General features: G+C 62.2%; 1 protein-coding gene across 1 annotated transcript in view; it reads left to right on the plus strand.

Annotated features, from left to right (window-relative positions):
• CEP164 (centrosomal protein 164kDa) overlaps positions 1–10389 on the plus strand; it is an 89214-nt gene that overhangs the window by 40554 nt on the left and 38271 nt on the right. Inside the window, exons 9-11 of the mRNA XM_015562463.1 lie at positions 1852–2223; positions 8216–8296; positions 10169–10252. Of these exons, the coding sequence (XP_015417949.1) occupies positions 1852–2223; positions 8216–8296; positions 10169–10252 (537 nt within the window). The remainder of the gene's footprint in view (positions 1–1851; positions 2224–8215; positions 8297–10168; positions 10253–10389) is intronic.

The raw sequence follows: 10389 nt of genomic DNA on the forward strand, positions 1-10389 counted from the left end.
GGGAGGGAGAGAGGGAGGGAGAGAGAGAGAGAGAGAGAGAGAGAGAGAGAGAGAGGAAGAAACATTGAAGTGAGAGAGATACATTGACTGGTTGCCTCCCACATGCACCCGACTGGGGTCCGGAATCAGCCTGCAACTGAGTTATGTGCCCTTGACCGGGATTGAACCCGGGACTCTTCAGTCTGAGGGCCGATGCTCTATCCACAGAGCCAAACTGGCTAGGGCTGTATCCCTGTAGTTTAGAGGATAAATGGGCAGAGAGTTTCCTTCTGAGAGGCTGCAATTCCCTGCCTCTCCTTATGGGCCCTGGCATATCTGGGCGGTTGGTCAGTGGACTGCTGGACCTGCAGGCAGGTGCCTTGGCTGTGGGTGCAGCAGCCCCCTGACAGGCAGCGTCAGTGGATGCTGTGCTGGGGCTACTCCTTGGGCCTGTGGACTCTAGTTGTCAGGCCCCCTGTTTGGGTGACTGGGGCAGGGAGGTCTCGGATGTTGTGCGCACTGGCAGCTCAGGTGTGGGCACAGGTGTTTTCTGGCGGAAGGTGTCCCTGCCTGAGCTCAGGAGAGGTCACTGGCTGCATTTTTGGGGCAGGAAAGGGGCCCTGTGTTTATTTAGACCAGCTCAGCTCTGAAGGTTTCCTCGTCTTCGAAGCGAGGTGTGTGTGAGCAGGAGGTGTGAAGTGAGGTGTGTGAGCAGGAGGTGTGAAGCGAAGTGTTGTGTGAGCAGCAGGTGTGAAGCAAGGTGTGTGTGAGCAGCAGGTGTGAAGCGAGGTGTGTGAGCAGCAGGTGTGAAGCGAGGTGTGAGCAGCAGGTGTGAAGCGAGGTGTGTGTGAGCAGCAGGCGTGAAAGCGAGGGGTGTGTGAGGTGTGTGTGACAGGCATGAAAGCGAGGTGTGTGTGAGCAGGAGGTGTGAAGCAAGGTGTGTGTGAGCAGCAGGTGTGAAGCGAGGTGTGTGTGAGCAGCAGGGTGCAGCAGTGGCGGAGTCTGCTGCCCAGGTTGTTTTTCAGGAGGCCCTGGTGGAGGGCCCAGGGCAGGTCGACAGCCCCCAGCTGCTGGACTTTGCTCCCCTGTGGCTCCTGCTAAGGCCGTGTTGTTGATGGAGTGGGTGGGGTGCAGCACGCCCTGGAACAGGGACATTTCTATCTGATGTGTGCCACCCCCCCCCCCCCCCCACACACACATTCCTCAGAACTGCTGTGGCCGGAGGCTTCCTCCCCTCCTCAAGCGTCCTCCTTCCATTCCTCCAGTCGCAGGTCTGAGACCCGTGTTCGAAGGCTTCCCTCCCTCCTTTATCCTTCACAGTAAATGGATGGAACCCTGGCCCACCCTGGCACGTGTGCTCAGAGCCTGAGAGGGTACTCCCACGAGGACCCGTCCCAGGGCCTGTGCAGGGGGCTTGGGCGGTGGCTGTACCTGCTGCTGTGAGGAAGGTGTCCTCCCTGCTGCCTTTTAAAGATGAGAAATAGAAATCCTAGACTCTGGTGCTTTTCTCACGTGATTCTCCGTCATAGTCATTGTGAATAGATGCCGACCGTCTGCGATCTTACGATCTTCTTGGGGCTGGAATGAGAGGCTCGTCCCTTGAGGACATGGCAGGTGGATGGCGGCGGACCTCCAGGCAGCGGTGTCCATGCTCCTCTGCGGATGGGGTCCGGAATCACCATGGCATTCGGAGTCAGCGGGTCTGGGAGCCAGGGGTCTGTGCTCCCCAAAGCTTTGAGGGTGCTTGATAGCCACTGGTGTCAGGACTGGAGCAGTGGCCTAGGCGTTGAGGAGACCCGACTTGCAGCAAGTCTCTAAACGCTGTGTGCTAACTCCGCCATCTTCCTTTCTGACCTGGCCCACGCTCCCCAGGAGTCTCCAGGAACAAGCCAGCGTGAGGAGAAGGCCCTCTCTCCTGACTTGGGTGCTGCCCGCCCCCCGACTTCCAGCAGGCTCTCCGGCCGAGGTGCAGACAGCAGCCTGGCCAGCGTAGGCAGCAGAGGGCGACAGGGAGAAGGGGCAAGTGCCCGGCTCCCAGGAAGAGACAAGAGTCACGAGAGTGACCCTGCGATGACGGCCACGAGTCTGGTGGGCCCTGGGGGCGACCAGCCCGCCACATCCCGTAAGAGAGACACACCCCAGGACCCGGCTGCAGCAGGGGAGGCTTCCAGGAAGGAGGACGCTGCAAAGGAGCCGGAGGAGGAGGCCCCTGTTCCGGGAGAGAGCGGATCAGACGCCAGTGACGTGAGTCTGTCCCACAGGCGTCCTGGGCAGCCTTGGCTGCTCCCTCGCCCAGGCCTGCCACGGAGGCAGGGCCCCTCCCCCCCTCCCCCGCAGGCCTTGGTGGGCATGGGCAGCAGCCAGAGGCCTTTGTTGTGGTAAGCAGGCCCACTCAGCGGGCGGTAGCCTCCTGAGGGAATTCACAGCAGACACTGGCCTTTCCTTTGGGAGCCTCCTGGGATTGCCACATCTTCTGGTCTAATCCCTCCTCTCCCATTCCCGCCTCCCCTGCTACTTTTCCTTTTTTTAAAAAATATATTTTTATTGATTTTTAGAGAGAGAGGAAGGGAGAGGGAGAGAGAGATAAAAACATCAGTGATGAGAGAGAATCATTGATTGGCTGCCTCCTGCACACCCCCTACTGGGGATCGACCCTGCAACTTACCCCCCCCCCCCCCCAAGGTGTGTGCCCTGACGGGAATCGAACCAGTGACCTCTTGGTTCCTGGGTCAACGCTCAACTGCTGAGCCACGTTGCCCAGGCTCTCCTGCGGCTTCGTGCCTTCAGTTTGGGATTGGCCTTGCTTGCAGCAATCTGAGTTCCTGCAGAGAGAGGAGAACCTCGAGTGGGCAAGGCAGCTGGGGTCCTGCCCAGCCCTGGGACTCCTCATTGATTTCTGTGGCTCTTTCTGCACCGATCCAAGACCTGGCCATGACCCGATGGACAGAAGTCAGACCGGGGAGAGCCGTGGGCATTTTTGGTTTTCCAGCCCTTAGTCCTGCTGCTCCTCCAGGTGGATGGTGGGGGAATTCATTTAAGGAGCTCTTAACTGCTTCCTGGGAAGGATACTCCCATGCTGTGTTTGTTTTCAGGATAGCATCAAACTTCCCTAGCTATGCCTACTGCACTCACTGGCTCTCCTTAGCATGCAGACCCTTCTTGTCCATACTCACCGGGGCTGCCAGCTCAGGGGCTGGGCCTGGCATCTATGTCCAGAGAGAATGGGAGAGTCCATAGACCTCTCAGTTTTCCAGAAAAGGCGGGCTCTGGTTTGGGCTTAGCCCCATGTTGGCGTCCTGGCCTGACAGCTCCCTGGGTAGTGATCATGACCCCCAGCCCTCTGTCCTGGTGACTGTCTGTAGGTCTGTCTCCCCAGCAATCATGACCCCCTGCCCTCTGTCCTGGTGACTGCTGTGGGTCTGTCTCCCCAGCGATCCTGACCCCCTGCCCTCTGTCCTGGTGACTGCTGTGGGTCTGTCTCCCCAGCGATCCTGACCCCCTGCCCTCTGTCCTGGTGACTGCTGTGGGTCTGTCTCCCCAGCGATCCTGACCCCCTGCCCTCTGTCCTGGTGACTGCTGTGGGTCTGTCTCCCCAGCGATCCTGACCCCCTGCCCTCTGTCCTGGTGACTGCTGTGGGTCTGTCTCCCCAGCGATCCTGACCCCCTGCCCTCTGTCCTGGTGACTGCTGTGGGTCTGTCTCCCCAGCGATCCTGACCCCCTGCCCTCTGTCCTGGTGACTGCTGTGGGTCTGTCTCCCCAGCGATCCTGACCCCCTGCCCTCTGTCCTGGTGACTGCTGTGGGTCTGTCTCCCCAGCGATCCTGACCCCCTGCCCTCTGTCCTGGTGACTGCTGTGGGTCTGTCTCCCCAGCGATCCTGACCCCCTGCCCTCTGTCCTGGTGACTGCTGTGGGTCTGTCTCCCCAGCGATCCTGACCCCCTGCCCTCTGTCCTGGTGACTGCTGTGGGTCTGTCTCCCCAGCGATCCTGACCCCCTGCCCTCTGTCCTGGTGACTGCTGTGGGTCTGTCTCCCCAGCGATCCTGACCCCCTGCCCTCTGTCCTGGTGACTGCTGTGGGTCTGTCTCCCCAGCGATCCTGACCCCCTGCCCTCTGTCCTGGTGACTGCTGTGGGTCTGTCTCCCCAGCGATCCTGACCCCCTGCCCTCTGTCCTGGTGACTGCTGTGGGTCTGTCTCCCCAGCGATCCTGACCCCCTGCCCTCTGTCCTGGTGACTGCTGTGGGTCTGTCTCCCCAGCGATCCTGACCCCCTGCCCTCTGTCCTGGTGACTGCTGTGGGTCTGTCTCCCCAGCGATCCTGACCCCCTGCCCTCTGTCCTGGTGACTGCTGTGGGTCTGTCTCCCCAGCGATCCTGACCCCCTGCCCTCTGTCCTGGTGACTGCTGTGGGTCTGTCTCCCCAGCGATCCTGACCCCCTGCCCTCTGTCCTGGTGACTGCTGTGGGTCTGTCTCCCCAGCGATCCTGACCCCCTGCCCTCTGTCCTGGTGACTGCTGTGGGTCTGTCTCCCCAGCGATCCTGACCCCCTGCCCTCTGTCCTGGTGACTGCTGTGGGTCTGTCTCCCCAGCGATCCTGACCCCCTGCCCTCTGTCCTGGTGACTGCTGTGGGTCTGTCTCCCCAGCGATCCTGACCCCCTGCCCTCTGTCCTGGTGACTGCTGTGGGTCTGTCTCCCCAGCGATCCTGACCCCCTGCCCTCTGTCCTGGTGACTGCTGTGGGTCTGTCTCCCCAGCGATCCTGACCCCCTGCCCTCTGTCCTGGTGACTGCTGTGGGTCTGTCTCCCCAGCGATCCTGACCCCCTGCCCTCTGTCCTGGTGACTGCTGTGGGTCTGTCTCCCCAGCGATCCTGACCCCCTGCCCTCTGTCCTGGTGACTGCTGTGGGTCTGTCTCCCCAGCGATCCTGACCCCCTGCCCTCTGTCCTGGTGACTGCTGTGGGTCTGTCTCCCCAGCGATCCTGACCCCCTGCCCTCTGTCCTGGTGACTGCTGTGGGTCTGTCTCCCCAGCGATCCTGACCCCCTGCCCTCTGTCCTGGTGACTGCTGTGGGTCTGTCTCCCCAGCGATCCTGACCCCCTGCCCTCTGTCCTGGTGACTGCTGTGGGTCTGTCTCCCCAGCGATCCTGACCCCCTGCCCTCTGTCCTGGTGACTGCTGTGGGTCTGTCTCCCCAGCGATCCTGACCCCCTGCCCTCTGTCCTGGTGACTGCTGTGGGTCTGTCTCCCCAGCGATCCTGACCCCCTGCCCTCTGTCCTGGTGACTGCTGTGGGTCTGTCTCCCCAGCGATCCTGACCCCCTGCCCTCTGTCCTGGTGACTGCTGTGGGTCTGTCTCCCCAGCGATCCTGACCCCCTGCCCTCTGTCCTGGTGACTGCTGTGGGTCTGTCTCCCCAGCGATCCTGACCCCCTGCCCTCTGTCCTGGTGACTGCTGTGGGTCTGTCTCCCCAGCGATCCTGACCCCCTGCCCTCTGTCCTGGTGACTGCTGTGGGTCTGTCTCCCCAGCGATCCTGACCCCCTGCCCTCTGTCCTGGTGACTGCTGTGGGTCTGTCTCCCCAGCGATCCTGACCCCCTGCCCTCTGTCCTGGTGACTGCTGTGGGTCTGTCTCCCCAGCGATCCTGACCCCCTGCCCTCTGTCCTGGTGACTGCTGTGGGTCTGTCTCCCCAGCGATCCTGACCCCCTGCCCTCTGTCCTGGTGACTGCTGTGGGTCTGTCTCCCCAGCGATCCTGACCCCCTGCCCTCTGTCCTGGTGACTGCTGTGGGTCTGTCTCCCCAGCGATCCTGACCCCCTGCCCTCTGTCCTGGTGACTGCTGTGGGTCTGTCTCCCCAGCGATCCTGACCCCCTGCCCTCTGTCCTGGTGACTGCTGTGGGTCTGTCTCCCCAGCGATCCTGACCCCCTGCCCTCTGTCCTGGTGACTGCTGTGGGTCTGTCTCCCCAGCGATCCTGACCCCCTGCCCTCTGTCCTGGTGACTGCTGTGGGTCTGTCTCCCCAGCGATCCTGACCCCCTGCCCTCTGTCCTGGTGACTGCTGTGGGTCTGTCTCCCCAGCGATCCTGACCCCCTGCCCTCTGTCCTGGTGACTGCTGTGGGTCTGTCTCCCCAGCGATCCTGACCCCCTGCCCTCTGTCCTGGTGACTGCTGTGGGTCTGTCTCCCCAGCGATCCTGACCCCCTGCCCTCTGTCCTGGTGACTGCTGTGGGTCTGTCTCCCCAGCGATCCTGACCCCCTGCCCTCTGTCCTGGTGACTGCTGTGGGTCTGTCTCCCCAGCGATCCTGACCCCCTGCCCTCTGTCCTGGTGACTGCTGTGGGTCTGTCTCCCCAGCGATCCTGACCCCCTGCCCTCTGTCCTGGTGACTGCTGTGGGTCTGTCTCCCCAGCGATCCTGACCCCCTGCCCTCTGTCCTGGTGACTGCTGTGGGTCTGTCTCCCCAGCGATCCTGACCCCCTGCCCTCTGTCCTGGTGACTGCTGTGGGTCTGTCTCCCCAGCGATCCTGACCCCCTGCCCTCTGTCCTGGTGACTGCTGTGGGTCTGTCTCCCCAGCGATCCTGACCCCCTGCCCTCTGTCCTGGTGACTGCTGTGGGTCTGTCTCCCCAGCGATCCTGACCCCCTGCCCTCTGTCCTGGTGACTGCTGTGGGTCTGTCTCCCCAGCGATCCTGACCCCCTGCCCTCTGTCCTGGTGACTGCTGTGGGTCTGTCTCCCCAGCGATCCTGACCCCCTGCCCTCTGTCCTGGTGACTGCTGTGGGTCTGTCTCCCCAGCGATCCTGACCCCCTGCCCTCTGTCCTGGTGACTGCTGTGGGTCTGTCTCCCCAGCGATCCTGACCCCCTGCCCTCTGTCCTGGTGACTGCTGTGGGTCTGTCTCCCCAGCGATCCTGACCCCCTGCCCTCTGTCCTGGTGACTGCTGTGGGTCTGTCTCCCCAGCGATCCTGACCCCCTGCCCTCTGTCCTGGTGACTGCTGTGGGTCTGTCTCCCCAGCGATCCTGACCCCCTGCCCTCTGTCCTGGTGACTGCTGTGGGTCTGTCTCCCCAGCGATCCTGACCCCCTGCCCTCTGTCCTGGTGACTGCTGTGGGTCTGTCTCCCCAGCGATCCTGACCCCCTGCCCTCTGTCCTGGTGACTGCTGTGGGTCTGTCTCCCCAGCGATCCTGACCCCCTGCCCTCTGTCCTGGTGACTGCTGTGGGTCTGTCTCCCCAGCGATCCTGACCCCCTGCCCTCTGTCCTGGTGACTGCTGTGGGTCTGTCTCCCCAGCGATCCTGACCCCCTGCCCTCTGTCCTGGTGACTGCTGTGGGTCTGTCTCCCCAGCGATCCTGACCCCCTGCCCTCTGTCCTGGTGACTGCTGTGGGTCTGTCTCCCCAGCGATCCTGACCCCCTGCCCTCTGTCCTGGTGACTGCTGTGGGTCTGTCTCCCCAGCGATCCTGACCCCCTGCCCTCTGTCCTGGTGACTGCTGTGGGTCTGTCTCCCCAGCGATCCTGACCCCCTGCCCTCTGTCCTGGTGACTGCTGTGGGTCTGTCTCCCCAGCGATCCTGACCCCCTGCCCTCTGTCCTGGTGACTGCTGTGGGTCTGTCTCCCCAGCGATCCTGACCCCCTGCCCTCTGTCCTGGTGACTGCTGTGGGTCTGTCTCCCCAGCGATCCTGACCCCCTGCCCTCTGTCCTGGTGACTGCTGTGGGTCTGTCTCCCCAGCGATCCTGACCCCCTGCCCTCTGTCCTGGTGACTGCTGTGGGTCTGTCTCCCCAGCGATCCTGACCCCCTGCCCTCTGTCCTGGTGACTGCTGTGGGTCTGTCTCCCCAGCGATCCTGACCCCCTGCCCTCTGTCCTGGTGACGTGTGTGTGTGTGTGTGTGTGTGTGTGTGTGTGAGAGAGAGAGAGAGAGAGAGAGGGAATGAGTGAGTGTATATGCTTGTGTGAGTGTGGGTGAGAGAGCAGACCTGTGATTCCACACCAAGACAGGAGAGGGAAGAGCTGCTGGTGCCTGGTTGACGCTGCACATGGCACCACTGTGGGCCGGGGCTCCGACTTGTCACTGCTGGGATTGAACTGTGTGTCTGGTTGTGGCCGGCGCTGGAGTAGCCGCGGGAGCCCTGGGGGTCACGCGGGAGGGTCAGTTCTGCAGCTCAGAGCTGGACCAGGGCCCTGCACAGCAGAACAGGCGTGGCTGTGTGTGTGGGGGGGTGGGGGGGTGGGTGTGTGTGTGTGGCGCTGGAGATCAGTGAACATGTGAAGGAGCTACAGGGCTCAGACTCCGATGCCTCCAACTCCAAGTCCCCCCTTGGCCTGGTGAGTCAGAGGAGGGAGCAGGGGCCGGGAGAAGGCGTGCACTCGCGGGTCACGGTGCTTAAGTGTCTGCCTCTCATCACAGCTTATACCTGGGGAAGTGTGAGTCAAACTTTGGTCTTGTATGCCTCCAGTTTCTTAGGCCATCACTAAGGATAATACCACCTACTTCATAGCTTGTCATGAGAAGAAATTGGGTCAAGGGAACCATCAGCACATAAACCTTAAAGAAAGGTCGCTGCTGTTTCCAGGGCTGCCGTGTGAATGCCCTGAGGTCCTGCGAAGTCAGTGCCTCTGGGCTCCGCAGGAACGTCACCCAGACCTAGGTGGCCATAGACTGTGTGCGTGTGTGTGTGCATGTGTGTGTGCGTGTGTGATCACTGAGCGATGGCGAGGACCGTCTCGGGCTCTGGCCAGGCGGGTGCTGGGGTTTCATATCTAAAGTCAGGACGTAGTCCTAGAATGCAGCTTCCATGGTTTCCTTGTCCAGCCCTTCCCGCAGCCTGCAGTGTCCCGTGCCCGCCAGGCCTGCGTCTCCTGTGTGCGTGTGTGTGTGCATGTGTGTGTGCGTGTGTGATCACTGAGCGATGGCGAGGACCGTCTCGGGCTCTGGCCAGGCGGGTGCTGGGGTTTCATATCTAAAGTCAGGACGTAGTCCTAGAATGCAGCTTCCATGGTTTCCTTGTCCAGCCCTTCCCGCAGCCTGCAGTGTCCCGTGCCCGCCAGGCCTGCGTCTCGGTCTCGCCTCTGGAAGCCGAGCTCCCTCTGTTTGGAGGAGGTAGTCTAGGGGATGGGCTCAGGGAAGAGGGTCAGGCTGAGCAGCAGTGATGTGAGGCTAGGGAGGCAGATGGCAGCTGCATTAATGGAGCAGAACTCAGCCTGAAAGGAAAATGTCACCAAAAGGGAACTCATAGGCTAGGAAGGCAAGGCAGAGCCCCTGCGGGCAAGGCCGTGTGGAGAAGGGCCACGTCGCGGGGCTCTTGGTGGGCTCTGCCCTTGCGCGGGGCTGCTGTGTGGAGGCGGCGCCCAGCCGTCCTCGCTTCTCTGAGCGGGTGGCTGGAGGACAGCACGTGCTGCAGGACCAGAACGTGGCTGGGCCTCCGCCATTTGTCAGGGCTGATGACGGCTGTCCCTGGTAGCATGCTGCCAGGTAGCAGCCCCTCACCTTGCCCGGTGGGATCTCGGGTGGAGGGGTGGCAGCATGGTTACCTGGCAGCCGGGGCAGCAGGGGGCTGGCTCCTGTGTGGCGCTTGCCGCCTGCCCCAGCGAGAAGCCTGTGAGGAAGCTGCTGGGAGTGCCCGTGGTTCGGAGGCACCTGTATACGAGCAGGACGAGGGGGAGGAGCCCACGCGCCGTTTCCGAGCTGCCACAGGTCTCTGGGTGCTTCGGTGGGCACAGGAGGGAGAGACGGCGGGAAGGGACAAGCTTTGCGGCAGGTGTCATGCCAAGAGCTTGGGCTTTGGAGTCTGTCCCGGACACATCTGCCCGCAGCCCCGCGTCTGTCAGCGGCGCGACCTTGGGGAAGTGACAGATGCGGTGAGCCTCTGCCTCAGCTGGGAGATGCAGATGGGAGAACTGCTCTAGCGGGGCTCTTTTTCTTCATACTTTTCCATGAGAAATTCCAACCACACAGCGCGATTCAGAGGCTTTACAGCGATTGTGCACACACCTGCCGTCCACAGTGAGCCTGTTGGCATACTTGCCTGGTTACCTCTTTCCGTCTGCTCATGTGTTGCTTTGAAGATTACAGTAATTAGATGCCAGAATATTTGGTGCAGCGCCTGGCGTGTGGCGGGTCTTCCTGGGAGGCTGGGGAGGGGCCTGGTGGGTGCCGGGTTGATGGGCAGCGTTGACCTTCCCGCCCACCGTCTCCAGGACTTCGGTTTTCGCAGCCGGATCTCAGAGCACCTGCTGGATGTGGACGTGCTTGCCCCGGTCCCGGATGGAGCCTGCTGGCCGGTGAGTCTCTGGGGGTGGCCAGGGCCTCCCTTTTTGGGGTAGCCCAGAGCGGAGCCCTGCCCATCCCAGGATGCATTTATGGAGTTTCCTCGCTCTGGGGTCCTTGGGGCCTGGCCCCGACTGCCTGGGACGGAGCT

The sequence above is a fragment of the Myotis davidii genome, unplaced genomic scaffold (assembly GCF_000327345.1).
Source record: "Myotis davidii unplaced genomic scaffold, ASM32734v1 scaffold97, whole genome shotgun sequence".
In the NCBI taxonomy this organism is placed as follows: Eukaryota; Metazoa; Chordata; class Mammalia; order Chiroptera; family Vespertilionidae; genus Myotis; species Myotis davidii.